Raw genomic sequence first — 17,996 nt, forward strand, 5'->3', positions numbered from 1 at the left:
TAATGTTTACATAAGTGAATTACAATTTTGTATGGGATGTACAAGGCTATAATCCAAATCTTTACTCATAACAGCCACATTTACAGCCCGGAAAACGCACCAGAGTTGAGCGAGGGGTTCATCTTCAGTCACGTGACGATCTTTGGCTGAGATGTCATTTTGGCGCCGAATATTTCTAAGTATTTTCTCATCCTGCAGCGCGGGAGTTTGTGTTTCTCTGTGTGTGGATGTTGGACCCCGAGTTTGCTGTAATTGAACCATTAATCTTAATTTAGTATCTAAATCAGGTGAAGTAAGAGTTTGAAGACAACATGCAGCGTAGCATCGCGTAAGTACAAAGTAGATAACTAGGAATGGTGTCTACTTAGCTTGGTGGTGGTAGCGGTAGGTTGGTGACTGCTTGAATCTGTATTAGTTAGTTGTTAGTTAACGAACCCACTAGCTAGTAAGTGTGCGTTGTGTTCAGGGGTCGTGAAGTGCCTTCGGTAGTGTAACTAGCCTAACTGCACTCTCTATAAATTAGCATTAGCATAAATTAGTCTCCAACGTCTGTTTAGGGAAGAGATTTTCAGCCAAACACAAGACAACAAACTCTCGTCATATATTGTTAAAGTTAAATGTATTATGTGAGTTAAACCTCAACAGTTAACGTAAGTTTATTTGTTTTGATAACACAAGGAAAGATTTAAGAAGAGCCTGTCAAAAACAACGTAACTCTAGCTAAGTTACGTGACGCTGCGTAACTTATATCTGCGTAACGTTACGTTCGAGAACAGCTAACGTTACGCAATTAGCGTTAACTCAATAACTAACAGTTAACCGTTTAAGTAACCTACATTCTCACACACACACATACACACATATATATACACCACACATACACACACATATACACACACACGCGCACACACACACACACACACACACACACACACACACACACACACACACACACACACACACACACACACTAATTGCTGTATTAGCTGTTATTTTTGCACTGATGAAGATCATCCCCATCAGGCCATTAACTGTTCCTCTTCCTCCTCCATCAGATCCTTCTTTCAGCCCAAGGACAAGGATATCCAGAAGAAAACCAAAGATGAAACAGTGAAAAAGTAAGTTTTATTTTATTTCTCACAGCATGAGGGGCTAATGATTTATTTACTGCACCCATCCGATGGAGAGAGATGTGCAGAGCTCCGTCCTGTAGCTACAACAGTTAAGAATATATTTAAAGACTACCAGAGCACCTAATATCAGTATAACCCTGGCTCTTTTGTTATTGCTCTATTTATATTCTATCCCCTGTATACTTAATCTACATTATCTTCTGTTAAATAATACAAGTAATAAAAAGTCAGATGCTCAAAATGTTCTCCCATCTTCACTGAACCCATTAATTATGTTACTTTTTGGCTCATGTTTGAGGAACTGCTAATTATTTTTTGAAGTGACATGCCACTTATTACAAGTGTCAGATTAGCAACAAAATAATGAAGTCTGTAGAGATACTTAGCAGATACCTACAGAGCGGTCATTACGGGTGGGAGGAATATTCAGGTTTAATAAACCAGCTAGTTTTCACTCCTGACCGCTTGAATGAGATCAATCCTCTCTGAATCGTCGGATCTTCTTTGCTTCGTGAAACCTTTGGCTGTAGTTGTAATCAGAAAAGATGATTTCTTCTGTCTCACATCTCTGAGCTGCTTTGATCGTGTTCACAATCTCCAGTCTGTGTCATCTGTAGAGTCCTAACGTGCTCTTTATGTAATGATCTTCATGTCAGTGAGTTGCTTCTGATATGATGCTTTCTCAAATACTTAATATTCCACACGAATGAGATTTAGTTGACTGTTTACGTGCGTGTCTCCTCTCCAGACCGGTCAAAAGCCCTCTCAAGGTGCAGAACGGTGTCCGGGAAGCGGATTCGCCCATCAAGAAGGTCGTCAAACGCAGCCGTCAGATCCTGGACAGCGACGATGACGAGGCTCCAGTCGTCAAAGAGCAAGTCTCTACCGAGGGCCACGCGGACAAAGAGGCTCTTGGGAAAACAGAAAAGGTGAAAAAGCATCTCTTACGTGGGGAATCAAAGTGCAAGAACAAACCAAGCAACATGTATATAATGACCCTCTGATGTTGTAATTATAGAAAGTGAATTACCATCAGGCTTCCTTTGTCCTCGTTCAGTAAATGTCATCAACACTAAACCCACGTTGTAGCGTCACAAGCTGAAGACACGGAGACTGGTGTAGCTCCTGCAGTCGCATCAGTGCTGCTGGATGAACACACACACACACACACACACACACACACTCGGTGATTGTGAGTCACCATGTCGGAGGCATTATTCAATAAGTCACACGATGAAGAGACCTGATTACGGCCTTTGGTTGTCGCTCGACCACCTGCTGTTTGAACACTTCTCTTAACTGCCCCCTTCCTTCTGTTGGTAATATGTCAGTAATTATTCTCTATGTGACTCACCCCGCATCTTATATTCAATATGGGGGGGTTCTTACGCACCTGAATCACTGATCTCACCTTTACTGTGAGACCAGCCAGCTGTCCTCTGCTGGTGTCCTTCGTCAGGGTCATCCTCATCAGGGAGGCTGCAGTTAAAGACCCCCAAAGCACAAACTGCATGTGCATTACCCAGCCTCTGTCACGGCGCTCCGGCGGGACTGCATAGTTATTAATGGTTTATAAGGGATTGTGGAGATTTCAGTTCATGCAAGAACAACCCTACAACGATGATTAATTGGGACTATTGAGACCTTTTTAATGTGCGCGCCTCGACACTGACTCGCACTCGTGTTTGCCAGCCCGAGTTTCCTGATTTCTCTTTTCTTTCTCCGAGCAGCCCTCTCCACGACGCGCTTCATTGCACAAACTTGTTTCCTCGCTGATGGAGGTGTGTGTCGTTCGGGGTTTTTTTTTTTGCTGTATTGTTTCCAAACACTCGCCTCATAGATTCTGTCGAGGTTTCTGCTTTTCTGCATTTTGCGTTGAGCTGATGTTTGTTGACGGGCCATTGTTTTGACTGTTGTGAAGTTCTAAACAAGTGAATTCTCTCTTTATTTCTTTATGTGTGTTGGAGGATGAGTGATAGTCCAACAGTCCAGTGATCCGGATCATATTGTTTTGGATCACAGCTGGAAAGCTGTTCCTGTCAGTCAACGTCAGCTCCGCAAACAGTCAAGATGTTAAGAAACAGAAATCCTTTCTTTAGTTTCTGTAACAGTTTGTGCTTCCTCTCATCGCCGTGGTTACGCTACAAACACTGCTTGTGTTTTTCAGAAGGATGATGTCTTTAAGGCAGTTCCCACCCCCCTGTCTCCCCCACCTGCCCCAGCCACTCCTGTGACCCCCGCCACCCCGGCCCCTTCGACTTCACCTGGGACCCCCGGCACCCCGAACTCCACCTCCCCCTCTGAAGTCGTTAAACGCAAGACTGGTGAGTATCTGCTCACGTCTCATCGATTCTTTCTTTGTCTGTTTTTCAGACTCTAAATTTGTGCTTCTCAACGTTTTCCTCTAAAGTTGCAGCATTTTGGAACTTTGACACGAGCCGACGATTGATCGTTTTCTGCCTCCAGCTATTTTACTTGATTACTTATTAGCAGGAGCCTAATGGCTCCCAAAACTCATTATTTCACAACGAGGGAAAAACAAGACATTTATCACAAACTGGGTGCATGAGAGGTTTGCTCACCAGAAACGGCGAGGTACACTTCCTCCCATCCCCCCCCCCCCCCCCCTCTGGAAGAGTCTCAACCTTTGTGTTGCATTATTTGGCGTTTATCTGCTTGGAGCCGAGATCCCTTGTTTTGTGCGTGTTTGCATTGTGATGATATTATTATTGGTATTATTGCTGCATTGTCTTGCGATGTAACATTTCTGCTGACGGGGCGTTAATGGAAGCAGCAGAGCAGGTTTCTGTTAATGTAGCTGATTGTTGATGTGCGTTTGCTTCCTTTCAGCTTTGCAGGCTTTGGTGACTTCATAAGAAAAGAGCATCCTGCATTAAGTGCTTATTATGCAGCGTGAAGATTTCACACGTGTTTCCGCCGTACGTGCTCGTAGATTGTGTGAACATAGCGTTTAAACATAAAATAGAATGGCTGAGTGATTTTTAAGTTGCGCTTTGTACTTGCTGCACTTTTCATGTCTCACCACGAATGCAGGATTTTGAATGGAGAATTTAAGCTACTTAGAGCTTCACAGATTTCTAGTATCGCAGCTTTGTTTTCATTTTGGGAAGCACCTCCTTCGCTCACTTTGTTTCCTTCATCCTACTTTTGCAGCAGGAAAGCGGCTCGTTCTCTTTTCATCATCCCGTTGTCTTTGTGTTTGATGACTGCAGTGTTTGCTTTCAGCAGTGGTGCGTTGCCACAGTTAGAGCGGCTGGAGAAACCGCCAGCACGGGAGAAAACCTCACATTAAAGTAGCTCCTAATTTGACCAGAAATTGCGTCCTTAATGTCCTGAGTTAATGCCTGCATTAGAATATCGAGCAGAGAAACCTCCGCAGTGCTACCTGTGCTAGAACCCTAACAAGGACCAACACTGAGGCGGATGTGGAACCTAAATCTAAATTGCCCTCGAGCACCAATGCTGCATAAAATGACAGAGTAAATTATACTGGAACCCTAAGCTGCTGCGCTACATCATATCTTTCAGGATGGAATTAGTGTTTTCATTAGCGAAGTACGTATCTTTCTTTCATTGCCCTACATCTGCAGTAAGAGCGTGGACTGTGTTCATCTCCACATACTCGTTCTGTTTGATCACGGCAGGATGATTTCAGTTCTTTTCTCTTCCCCCTCCCTACTTTTTAATTGAACGCCTGTCCTGACGTGTTCAGCGAGGAAGATGTTCCCCAAGAGGAAGCTTGACGAGAGCAGGAGCGGCAGTGAGAGTCAGAAAGACGAGGCCGAGGCCAAGGAGGAGCAGGGTCAGCGAAACAAACGACCCCGTGTGGAGGGCAGCACCACCAGCGCAGGTACGTCTTCACCTCTGCTACGAATCTGATGAATGAGCACAAGTCCGGAAAGCTCTGGTGAGAATCGAAAATGAAGACTTTCAAGGACTTTTAAAGTTGGGAAGTTTCACAAACACCTTCGAGAGAGAGAGAGATATATATATATATATATTTATGTGTGTGTGTGTGTGTGTGTATATGTATATATGTGTGTATATATATATATATATATATATATATATATATATATATATATATATATATATATATATATATATATATATATATATATATATATATATATATATATATATATATATATATATATTTATTTTTAATATATATATTTATTTATTTTTTATATATATATATATATATATATATATATATATATATATATATATATATAAAAAAAGATTATATATATTTTTTTATATATATTAATAACAAAGAAAGAAACACATTTAGTTTTTTATTAACAACCAAATGATGGACCATTGATCTGATTTTGGAAATAAAGAACTGCACATTTGGTCCAAATATTTCCAAATATTATTTCCATATTTAAATAAAAGAAACTAAAATCGGACATCATCTGGGGCTCTGGGAAATTGTTTTTCATTATTATTATTATTGTTATTATTATAAAACAAAAATCTGATTGAATCAATTCATGAAAATAATTTGCAGCCCTAACCACAAATGAGGAGGCTGATGTGTGTTCCAGAGAACGATGGTCTGTGGACCTAAGACGTGTCGGGAGGAGCCCATAAAGTGGCAGATAAAGAGAGGAGCACTTCTCATCACTCATTCAGTTACAGGGTTTGCTGTCGTATAATTCCAGTTAAATCTTTGTTAAGAGGCCACTACAAGAACCCAATCCCTCAGTTTTATAAAATAAATGGACTTGTGGATGGAAAATGCAGAATGTCTAAACAAACTGCAGGAACTCTGCGACGAGGTTTCACTTTCACTCTCGTTGCCATTTGCTCAGAATTATTATCCTAAAGAACTCTGCAGCATCTGGACCGACGTGTTCCCCTCCATCAAAGCCACTTAACGTTTGTGTTCAGCATAACCAAAGACGTGTGCCGCAGTGAGCTCCTTCTAGATGAGGTGTTCTTGTAGCAGCATGTGCACCTACAGGCGCGTGCTGCAGGTTTGTCAATAGTCATTCTTGCTCGAGTGAAAAGGAAAATCTTTAACTTGCGGCACATATTGAAGAAGGTGGTTGTGCATCTTCTAAACGTGGTCTCCCCTCAGTAAAACCTGCTGACATGTATCTCTTCTCTCTTTCTGTCTCACCCTGTGTAGAGGACACCGATGAACCCATGGAGGAGGGAGCAAAGGAAGAAAGGGTTGACAAGGTTGTGACCGAGGCTAACGGCTCTGATGTGGAGGAGAAGAAGGAGGAAGAGGAGGAGGAGGAGGAGCGGGCCAAGAGAAAGAGCTCTGATGAGAAAGAAAAGAAAGCTGAGGGGGCGGAAAAGAAAAATGAAGCAAAGGAGAAGATGGATGATGAGAAAGGGCCTGCCGTTGCCAAGAACAAGAAGAAGAACAACAACAACAAGAAGAAGAAGAAGAAGGAGGAGGAGGTGGTTGAAAAGGACACACGAGAGGGAGACGAGAGCCCAGAGAGTCAAACAGTGAGGAAGCAGAAAGAAGCAAAAGAGCAGAAAGATAAGGAGCCACCCAAGAAATCCCCCATCAGCAGTTTCTTTGGTGAGGAGGAATTTGCATAGCTCTTTGCTTGCACAAAACAAAAGTGTGCTTCGCTTTTATCAGCCTCCACCCTCACCTTCCCACTCATTCATTCCTTTATATTCATCAGCTCCAAGGAAGGCTACAGTGAAGATGGAGAGGAAGACGAGTCCAGAGAGGAAGACGAGTCCAGAGAGGAAGACGAGTCCAGAGAGGAAGACGAGTCCAGAGAGGAAGACTTCAGCGGAGGAGAGCAAAGACGCTAAAGGGTAAGGCAAAGTACGACAGGAAGTTACAGACGGCTCAGGCTCGACAGGCCGGACGTGGAACTCACTAGTTTGTATTCTCGTCCGGTTTCACCCGTCGGACTCTGAACTCCATTAATTGTCAATTAGGCGTCGTGTCTCCGTCTCACACTGAGTGTCAGAGCGCGCAGAGGGAAGTCAGCCCGATTCTAAAGCATGTTAACCACGAAGCCAATGAAGGTTTTACATCGAGGCTCAATCCGCACTGCGTCTGTGCAACAGAGTTCAGTTCCCGTCTCTTTAAAGACATCGGGGTGGACGATGTCTTTAAATATAACTTTATATCCTGATGCAGTAACTTCATCACGTTTAATTCTTTTCTTACGGGTCCCGAGAACAAGCCTCAAATGTTGACAGGTTTTAAGGTTAACGGGTAAATACCATCCGAACTTCATTCAGTGCAACACAAGGGAGAAACACAAATGTGCGTTTCTCAGTTTCCTGAAAGGAAGACGTCACTCTGTCCTGCAGGATGTTGCACCGTCAGCAGAAACTACAGTGCAAATGTTCTTTCTTCTTCTGCTCTGCATCTACAACGTCCCTCTCCTCCATGTCTGCACAAATTACTATTCGGCAATTATTAGGAAGCGGGATTCAGATCACGCGAGAGAAGCTTCCGCGGTTTTCAAGTTGTGCAAAAAATCGGACACATTTGTACCGTTGCACTGTGTGTGTGTGTGTGTGTGTGTGTGTGTGTGTGTGTGTGTGTGTGTGTGTGTGTGTGTGTGTGTGTGTGTGTGTGTGTGTGTGTGTGTGTGTGTGTGTGTGTGTGTGTGTGTGTGTGTGTGTGTGTGTGTGTGGATATGGCCTGTGGCTCTTTCGATAATGCAATATGGCTCGTTAACATTTTTTAACATGATTAACAAGTAATAAATAATTATATTGTGTCATTTTAAAGTAAAACATTTAGCAGCGGATTTGTTTTTAGTTCTCCCCTCTCCTTTCCTCCGCTCTGTCTCTGGCTGTAGGTGAAGGTGTGTTCACACGTGTGTGCGTAGGGGGCGGAGCCCCGCCCTTTGCGAAACCGAGCAGAGGAGAAACTGCACAAAGCAAGCCGTAGACCGGGGGGGGTCAAACTCAATCACAGGGAGGGCCAAACACGGTCCCAAACAGGATACACATATTGGATAAAGTGCAAAAAGATATGGAACATATTTAAGTCAACTGCAAACGGATTGTTGAGCTGCAAAGTCTCTCATGCTGCCGGGAACACAGCGGGGGGGAGATGTTTGTCAGTGTTTGGAAACATGCAGTGACCAAAGTTTCCTTCTGCATCCGAGTCTCCCACAGGCAGCTCGCCATCACACATGTCCCTGATCACACTGAAGCTGCAGGTTTAACAGTGAGGTGCTTCGTTATGTCGCACTAACAGTCCCGCTCACATCGTCCCAGAGATCTGTGCTGTGTTTCTCTTTGCTTTCCAAAAAAAAACTTTCATTTCATTCACACATTTAGATTCTTCCTCAAATGTATTGTCCCGTGGTTGTGCCATGCATTGATGCAATTACCAAAACTGGCAGGCCAGTTATGACAGACATGATATTTTCTATAATTGCCTTGAGTTTGACCCCCGTGCAGTAAACACTGAAACGTGCACATACATGAGATAAATAACGTAAGCGTTGAGTTTATTTAATAAAAGAGCACGTGTTCAATGCAACACTGATACTGCTATTAGTACTGGGAGACGTGTTATATTAAAAATGCACGCATAAAGTTGCAATTTATATATTTTTATATATGGCTCTCAAGGAAATGCATAAAAAAATATTTAGCTTTTATGGCTCTCCCTGACAAAAAGGTTCCCGACCCCTGAGCTAAGGTGTGCACGCTCCAGGGCTTCACGCCAATCCATTTTCCATATTCTTACTATCCCGTCCCATTATCCGAGCGGTGCTTTTATTTCCATGTAAGTAACCCGGCAGCAGAAGCGTAAAGTGTTTTACTGCGTTGTCACTTTGAGGTCACGTTAACTATTCAAGTCACAAACTATTTTTAGCTCAAGAGAGGAAATGCATTTTTCATCCGCCTAACTATTTATTTTTTATTACCGCCTCGTGTGCGACTGTAAGAGTGATGAGCATACAAAATACATGTTGCAGCTACACCGCCATCTCCTTGGCATGAAATCAGATATTCTGTTCCTGTGTGTGTGTGTGTGTGTGTGTGTGTGTGTGTGTGTGTGTGTGTGTGTGTGTGTGTGTGTGTGTGTGTGTGTGTGTGTGTGTGTGTGTGTGTGTGTGTGTGTGTGTGTGTGTGTGTGTGAGAGACTCTTAACTTGCTCTGTTTCTGTCCTCAGTGAGTCGACCTCGGCACAAACGGGCTACAATCCGTCCAGGCCCAACTACCATCCCGTGGACCACGCCTGTTGGGAACGAGGCCAAAAGTAAGTCCCGCCCCCTTTTACTCGGCCTACTTCTCGCCCCCCTTGTGCAGAAACGGCTGATATATCGTTGGGGAACTCCTGGAGTGTGTTCGGATGTTAAGAAGTTACTTCACAGGACTGCACCAGATGTGTTTTATCACTTAGTTGTCGGGCTGCAAATTGAGTGTTTTGATGTGAGAATATGGTTTAAAATATGTAACCATGGTCACATCCCATCACAACAGGCCATACGCAGAACATATCTTCACCAAGAGCTCTGTTTCTTTTCTCCACTTTAAGCCAAACTAGTAGAAACCAGCCTGCTCTGTGCAAACACTCAGACGTGCTGTGAGCTGCTGCGACTCGGCTGCGGTGTACAGTTCTTTAGCGTGTGTTGTAACCTGACTTGAGCATCTGGACAGCTGCAGCTTTACGTCAGTCGCTCATAAAAAAGTGCTGCTCCAGAATATTAAAAAGAGTTTTAAATCTCATAGTTCTCCTGAGCAAAGATCCACAGGAAATGAATCTTTTTAAGGCTTTTGGTCACGGCCACGGCCGCTCTGAAGTTTTGATAACCCTCAATCAAAGCTCATTCTACTGTTGCACTAATTGCTCGCTGCTCTTAACAGCTGAGTCAGTGAATTTAAAAAGCTGTCAGTGTAAACGCTTCGCCTGCTAACTACACGCTCGTCACTCTCCAGGGTGCCGTACTTGGCGGTGGCTCGCACCTTTGAGAAGATTGAAGAGGACTCTGGCAGGTGAGAGCTCCATATGGAGGAAAAGTTGTTGTTTTTCTTTTTCTCTCGCCTGAACGACGAAAACGCACTTTGAGACGAAATGATTGACAGTTTGTGGAACATAGTTGGAGAAGTGTGTTCCCGCCGGGCTCAGTGAGGCGAGGGCAGCGAACAGAACATGCACAATCAGGTCACTTTCTAGGACTGCTCAGAAATGTGATTTTACAACCGTGTCCTTTAATTATGATTCTGCTTTCACTCACTCACATGTCACACGTCTGTGTTGCAGGCATGTGATCGCACTCTTTAAAGGATGACTTGTAACTGAAGTCTCCTATTGAATGACAAACGCCCCGCCCACTCCAAATGATGTATAGCGTTTCATAAACGAACAGTTCATCTGCCTCCCCGGCGTCCATTTCCGATTAAAACCTCAAAACAAATCTCATTTCCCGCCTCCCGGTATTTACAGGATGGCTTTAAAACTCATTTAACTCGTCTTCCTTGTTTCAAAGCAATCCTGTTGTCGTTTCGCAGGCTGAGAAACATCGAGACGCTGTCGAACCTGCTTCGCTCCGTGCTGCTGCTCTCTCCAGGTAAATGGTGTTTTATCTCTCCCATAATGCATGCTGATGTAGCTACACAGGCAGCTGGCTGTCAGCCACTCTATCAAGGAGATGATGATGAAGCCAGGTTGCACATAAAAGTGGGAGGATGAGTCAGTTTGTGTGTGTGTGTGAGAATGTACCTGTGGGATTCTGGTATTGTGTGTGTGTGTGTGTGTATATGTGTGTCTCTTAGCCTCTGGTGTTGTCCGGGAGTATGTGGTCATGTTTTTGTGTTTGGTGGTGTCATGAGGTGTCTGTTTTTGTTTGTGTGTCTTTGTCTGTGGTTTGGTTGCTCGTGTGTGTGTGTGTGTGTGTGTGTGTGTGAGATTAGTGTGGTCTCTGAGTATGGTGTGTGTGGTGTGTTTATGTGTGTGTCTGGGCTTCTCTTTGTAGACCTGACGAGGGCTGTCACGGTCTCAGATTTTCACTGCACATTTATTGTGGGCAAAATAATTAAAACGATATTATATTATATCAGCATCCATCAAAATAAAATCAATAATCAATTAGTTTTGTTCTTTGTAATAAAATATGTGTGTGTTCTTTCTCCAGACGACCTGTTGTGCTGTGTGTACCTGTGTTTGAACCAGCTGGGTCCTGCCTACCTGGGGATGGAGCTCGGTGTTGGAGAGACTGTGCTTATGAAAGCCGTTGCTCAAGCAACTGGTAATAGACACACACACACACACACACACACACACACACACACAACCATTTATTTTCTCTTGCTTGTGGATTCTCAGGCGAACTGCTAATGGCACCCTTCTCTGCTCATCAGTCGGCGAGGCAACTGCTATTTACCGTCTCGCTCTTGTTTCCAGGGCGACAATTGGACAAAATCAAGGCGGACGCTCAGGAGAAAGGGGATCTGGGCCTTGTGGCCGAGAGTTCCCGTAGCAACCAGCGCACGATGTTCCAGCCGGCCAGTCTGACAGCAGGGGGCGTGTTCAGGAAATTGAAGGAAATCGGCAGCATGAGTGGGAACTCGGTGAGTTTCACTCGAGGACAGCAGACCTGTAAATATTGTTTTCACTCTGTTTGGCTCTCAGCTTTGAGGCCGGCGAGGGAAGAGAAAGCAAATGTTAATGCAATTGTTTATGGAACTGGGGATTATTAGTTTATTTGTCTACTTCAGAGGGAAGAGGGTAATCTTTGAGCCTTTGAATAAGTCGTCACCTTGCCGGAATTTCTCAAGCAATTAGTTTCTTTTTCATCCCCCCTTGCTGCCGGCTCTTTCTTTTTTTTTTTTACATTTTGGATTGAACATGGAGTTTGTACTCGCCTGTGACCTCAGTCTTTTTGCATTCAGTCTCTTCTCGCTCTTCCTCTGTGAATCTCAATTTCCTCCCGTCTGCCTCAGGCCATGAATAAGAAAATCGACATCATCAAAGGCCTCTTTGTGGCATGCCGCTTTTCGGAGGCCCGCTACATAGTCAGGTAAAATAACACTCTCTCACACACGTGCATAGATGGACGGGCTTGGATGTGTTTGTGACTGCAGGCAGGCACACACACACACACACACACACACACACACACACACACACACGCACACCTGCGTGTGTGTGTGTGTGTGTGTGTGTGTGTGTGTGTGTGTGTGTATATATAGATGCACAGGGCCTTTTTTATAGCTGTGTGCGTATGTTCCAGCGTGTAGCGCTCCATACGCAGCAGGTGGAGGTGAGCCTCAGCACTGACAGCTGTTGGTATTGTGGTTTTGATTGACAGGTCTCTGGCTGGGAAGCTGAGGATTGGCCTGGCTGAGCAGAGTGTCCTATCGGCACTAAGCCAGGCTGTGTGCCTGACCCCCCCTGGACAAGGTAATCTTGAATTTTTAAAGCATAAGTTCATCAAGTTTATCCTAATAATAATAATAATAATAATAATAATAATAATAATAATTTTCCCAAATGTCCCGACCGTTAACGTCACGTCCCAGAACGTTAAATCCAAACTTTGTTTCATCACGTTTGTGTTAGCCAGATGTATTTCTGTACGTGTGATGTATAAAGTAATTATGAAATTTAAATACAAACCCATCTGGGAGGTCACACTGCAGGAGCGGGAGGGGGAGGTGTTGCAGCAGGTAATAATAATCTGTATTTATAGAACCCTTCCTAACACTGCGTTAAAGTAATTCCTTGTAAGCGTTTGAAACATTTAGAGCGCAGACAGACGTAATATCTGACCGACTGCGTCCTCCGAAACGTGTTGAATATTTAAAAAAAGCCTCAACAAAAGCTGCAGTCTTCAGGTATTAAAGTGTAGATATGAAATCGCCGCAACTTCTCACCGATATGCATAATTCATCCCAGTTCTGGAGGAAGGTTTGACAGGCTTTCTCTCATCACCTGCTTTCAGCACCGATCCCACCTACACTAAATGAAATGAATTCATTCCTGGCTTTATTAGTATTCATGGCTCGCTCACGACTGGGCTTTAATAAGAGTCAATTAGACGAGAGTTTCGTCGGGGAAATTTGCATTGATCTGCGGTGTGGTCTGGAAATGTGTTGCTTAACATTTTTATTTATTTATTTAATCAGGCGGGTCATTGAAGAGCACATTCTGTGCAGGTGCTGAAGTGGCGTCCACCCTGCAACATTCTGTACAGCAGTAATTGCCACCGCCCCTGTTTGAAGACGGCCTCTGAACTTCCACGCAGCCAGATCTTCGGTCAAACGGTTTACTCGGATCTGTTTTTGAATTTCCTTTTTTTTTTTTTTTTTTATAGGCTTCCCTCCCGCTGTGATAGACGCAGGCAAGGGGATGAGCGCCGAGAGCAGGGCGGGCGTGGATCGAAGCGAAGAGTCTGATTCTCAAACAGACTTACTGGTGACTGAAGCTAAAACAAACTCACTTTGCAGTCTCTCCTCGACGCCACCACAATGCCCTCATCCCCCTTAATCCCTGTCCCTTATTCTCCCCTCACTCCTTCTGCGCACTTTCACTTTGGGTCGTATTGATTTTTCTTTTTTTCTTTTTCTTCCCAAACCCCCCCCGCATCTCTCCCCCAACGCTCTCCCTTCCAGCGAGATGCCCAATTACGACGTCCTCATCCCCGTTCTGCTCAAAGAAGGTATCGACGAGCTGCCCAATCACTGCAAGCTCACGCCGGGTAAGCGACCAATCAGGAGGCAGAAAGGCTATAGGACTCAAAACAGTGACTGATGTGTGTTCATCGATCCGTTCAGTGGGGGGAGAGTCAGTTATTTTAGTTGAGTCATTTATCACTTAAAGATAAAAGATACCGCTAAACTAAGGATTAGCTCCCAATTACACCGTTGTCATGCTTCGCTCCAAGAGAAGCTCAGTGAAGATGTAGAGGAAGCGAGTCCGAGAAGGAAGACGATCAGAGAGAAACGAGTCAGAGAGGAAAAAAAGAACGAGTCCAGAGAGGAAGACTTCAGCGGAGGAGAGCAAAGACGCTAAAGGGTAAGGCAAATGTACGACAGGAAGTTACAGACGGCTTCAGGCTCTGACAGGCCGGACGGGAACTCACTAGTTTGTGATTCTCGTCCGTTTCACCCGTCGGACTCTGAACTCCATTAATGACCCTTGTCAATTAGGCGTCGTGTCTCCGTCTCACACTGAGTGTCAGAGCGCGCAGAGGGAAGTCAGCCCGATTCTAAAGCATGTTAACCACGAAGCCAATGAAGGTTTTACATCGAGGCTCAATCCCGCACTGCGTCTGTGCAACAGAGTTTCAGTTCCCGTCTCTTTTAAGACATCGGGGTGGACGATGTCTTTTAAATATAACTTTATACCTGATGCAGTAACTCATCACGTTTAATTCTTTTCTTACGGTCCCGAGAACAAGCTCAAATGTTGACAGGTTTTAAGGTTAACGGGTAAATACCATCCAACTTCATTCAGTGCAACACAAGGGAGAAACACAAATGTCGCGTTTCTCAGTTTCCCTGAAAGGAAGACGTCACTCTGTCCTGCAGGATGTTGCACCGTCGCAGAAACTACAGTGCAAATGTTCTTTTTTCTTCTTCTGCTCTGCATCTACAAAACGTCCTCTCCCTCCTCCATGTCTGCACAAATTACTATTGGCAATTATTAGGAAGCGGGATTCAGATCACGCGAGAGAAGCTTCCGCGGTTTTTCAAGTTGTGCAAAAAAATCGGACACATTTGTAACCGTTGCACTGTGTGTGTGTGTGTGTGTGTGTGTGTGTGTGTGTGTGTGGTGTTGTGTGTGTGTGTGTGGTGTGTGTGTGTGTGTGTGTGTGTTGTGTGTGTGTGTGTGTGTGTGTGTGTGTGTGTGTGTGGTGTGTGGTGTGGATATGGCCTGTGGCTCTTTCGTAATGCAATATGGCTCGTTTAACATTTTTTAACATGATTAACAAGTAATAAATTTATATTGTGTCATTTAAAGTAAACATTTAGCAGCGGATTTGTTTTTAGTTCTCTCCCCTCTCCTTTCCTCCGCTCTGTCTCTGGCTGTAGGTGAAGGTGTGTTCACACGTGTGTGTCGTAGGGGGGAGCCCCGCCCTTTGCGAAACCGAGCAGAGGAGAAACTGCACAAAGCAAGCCGTAGACCGGCGGGGGGGTCAAACCAATCACAGGGAGGGGGCCAACACGGTCCCAAACAGGATACCACATATTGGATAAAGTGCAAAAAGATATGGAACATATTTAATCAACTGCAAACGGATTGTTGAGGCTGCAAAGTCTCTCATGCTGCCGGAACACAGCGGGGGGGAGAGTTTTGTCAGTGTTTGGAACATGCAGTGACCAAAGTTTCCTTCTGCATCCGAGTCTCCCACAGGCAGCTCGCCATCACACATGTCCCTGATCCACTGAAGCTGCAGGTTTAAACAGTGAGGTGCTTCGTTATGTCGCACTAACAGTCCCGCTCACATCGTCCCAGAATCTGTGCTGGTTTCTCTTTGCTTTCAAAAAAAACTTTCATTTCATTCACACATTTAGATTCTCCCTCAAATGTCTTGTCCCGTGGTTGTGCCATGCATTGATGCAATTACCAAAACTGGCAGGCCAGTTATGACAGACATGATATTTTCTATAATTGCCTTGAGTTTTGACCCCCGTGCAGTAACAACTGAAACGTGCACATACATGAGATAATACGTAAGCGTTGAGTTTATTTAATAAAAGAGCACGGTTTCATGCAACACTGATACTGCTATTAGTACTGGGAGACGTGTTATATTAAAATGCACGCATAAAGTTGGCAATTTATATATTTTTATATATGGCTCTCAAGAAATGCATAAAAAAATATTTAGCTTTTATGGCTCTCCCTGACAACAAGGTTCCCGACCCCTGAGCTAAGGTGTGCACGCTCCAGGGCTTCACGCCAATCCATTTTCCTATTCTTACTATCCCCGTCCCATTATCCGAGCTCGTGCTTTTATTTCCATGTAAGTAACCCGCGCAGCAAAGCGTAAAGTGTTTTTACTGCGTTGTCACTTTGAGGTCACGTTAACTATTCAGTCACAAACTATTTTAGCTCAAGAGAGGAAATGCATTTTTCATCCGCCTAACTATTTATTTTTTATTACCCCGCCTCGTTGTGCGACTGTAAGAGTGATGAGCATACAAAATACATGTTGCAGCTACACCGCCATCTCCTTGGCATGAAATCAGATATTCTGTTCCTGTGGGGTGTGTGTGTGTGTGTGTGTGTGTGTTGTGTGTGTGTGTGTGTGTGTGGTGTGTGTGTGTTGTGTGTGTGTGTGTGTGTGTGTGTGTGTGTGTGTGTGTGTGTGTGTGTGTGTGTGTGTGTGGATGACGCTCTTAACTTGCTCTGTTTCTTCCTCAGTGAGTCGACCTCGCACAAACGGGCTACAATCCGTCCAGGCCCAACTACCATCCCGTGCCACGCCTGTTGGGAACGAGGCCAAAAGTAAGTCCCGCCCCCTTTACTACTCTCGGCCTACTTCTCTTCTCGCCCCCCTTGTGCAGAAACGGCTGATATATCGTTGGGGAACTCCTGGAGTGTGTTCGGATGTTAAGAATTACTTCACAGGACTGCACCAGATGTGTTTTATCACTTAGTTGTCGGGCTGCAAATTGAGTGTTTTTGATGTGAGAATATGGTTTAAAATATGTAACCTGGTCACATCCCATCACAACAGGCCCATACGCAGAACATATCTTCACCAAGGCTCTGTTTCTTTTCTCCCCACTTTAAGCCAAACTAGTAGAAACCAGCCTGCTCTGTGCAACACTCAGACGTGCTGTGAGCTGCTGCGACTCGGCTGCGGTGTACAGTTCTTTAGCGTGTGTTGTAACCTGACTTGAGCTCTGGACAGCTCAGCTTTACGTCAGTCGCTCATAAAAAAGTGCTGCTCCAGAATATTAAAAAGAGTTTTAAATCTCATAGTTCTCCTGAGCAAAGATCCACAGGAAATGAATCTTTTTAAGGCTTTTGGTCACGGCCACGGCCGCTCTGAAGTTTTGATAACCCTCAATCAAAGCTCATTCTACTGTTGCACTAATTCTCGCTGCTCTTACAGCTGAGTCAGTGAATTTAAAAAGCTGTCAGTGAAACGCTTCGCCTGCTACACACACGCTCGTCACTCCTCCAGGTGCCGTACTTGGCGGTGGCTCGCACCTTTGAGAAGATTGAAGAGGACTCTGGGCAGGTAGAGCTTCCATATGGAGGAAAAGTTTGTTGTTTTTTCTTTTTCTCTCTGCCTGAACGACGAAACGCACTTTGAGACGAAATGATTGACAGTTTGTGGAACATAGTTGGAGAAGTGTGTTCCCGCCGGGCTCAGTGAGGCGAGGGCAGCGAACAGAACATGCACATCAGGTCACTTTTCTAGGACTGCTCAGAAATGTGATTTTACAACCGTGTCCTTTAATTATGATTCTGCTTTCACTCACTCACATGTCACACGTCTGTGTTGCAGGCATGTGATCGCACTCTTTAAAGGATGACGTTGTAACTGAAGTCTCCTATTGATGACAAACGCCCCGCCCCGTCCAATAATGTATAGCGTTTCATAAACGAACAGTTCATCTGCCTCCCCGGCGTCCATTTCCGATTAAAACCTCAAACAAAATCTCATTTTCCCCCTCCCGCCTCCCGGTATTTACAGGATGGCTTTAAAACTCATTTAACTCGTCTTCCTTGTTTCAAGCAATCCTGTTGTCGTTTCGCAGGCTGAGAAACATCGAGACGGCTGTCGAACCTGCTTCGCTCCGTGCCTGCTGCTCTCTCCAGGTAAATGGTGTTTTTATCTCTCCCATAATGCATGCTGATGTAGCTACACAGGCAGCTGCTGTCAGCCACTCTATCAAGGAGATGATGATGAAGCCAGG

General features: G+C 44.6%; 2 protein-coding genes across 2 annotated transcripts in view; both read left to right on the plus strand.

The window, feature by feature from the left end:
• Positions 1 to 153: 153 nt before the first annotated feature.
• On the plus strand, positions 154 to 13,869 carry LOC115022304 (DNA ligase 1-like). The gene is given in 17 exon segments (XM_029453272.1): positions 154 to 328; positions 1,056 to 1,118; positions 1,882 to 2,062; positions 3,301 to 3,457; positions 4,867 to 5,004; positions 6,298 to 6,705; positions 6,815 to 6,953; positions 9,289 to 9,375; positions 10,056 to 10,112; positions 10,629 to 10,687; positions 11,252 to 11,365; positions 11,521 to 11,687; positions 12,060 to 12,136; positions 12,428 to 12,519; positions 13,433 to 13,485; positions 13,487 to 13,533; positions 13,731 to 13,869. Coding segments are annotated over 17 exon segments (1,995 nt in total). The 5' UTR covers positions 154 to 311.
• A 118-nt stretch (positions 13,870 to 13,987) lies between these two features.
• The window catches only part of lig1 (ligase I, DNA, ATP-dependent), a 32,994-nt gene continuing 28,985 nt past the window's right edge, over positions 13,988 to 17,996 (plus strand). The window contains exons 1-2 of the mRNA XM_029453273.1: positions 13,988 to 14,019; positions 14,117 to 14,133. Of these exons, the coding sequence (XP_029309133.1) occupies positions 13,988 to 14,019; positions 14,117 to 14,133 (49 nt within the window). The remainder of the gene's footprint in view (positions 14,020 to 14,116; positions 14,134 to 17,996) is intronic.

This window comes from Cottoperca gobio, chromosome 17, assembly GCF_900634415.1.
Source record: "Cottoperca gobio chromosome 17, fCotGob3.1, whole genome shotgun sequence".
In the NCBI taxonomy this organism is placed as follows: Eukaryota; Metazoa; Chordata; class Actinopteri; order Perciformes; family Bovichtidae; genus Cottoperca; species Cottoperca gobio.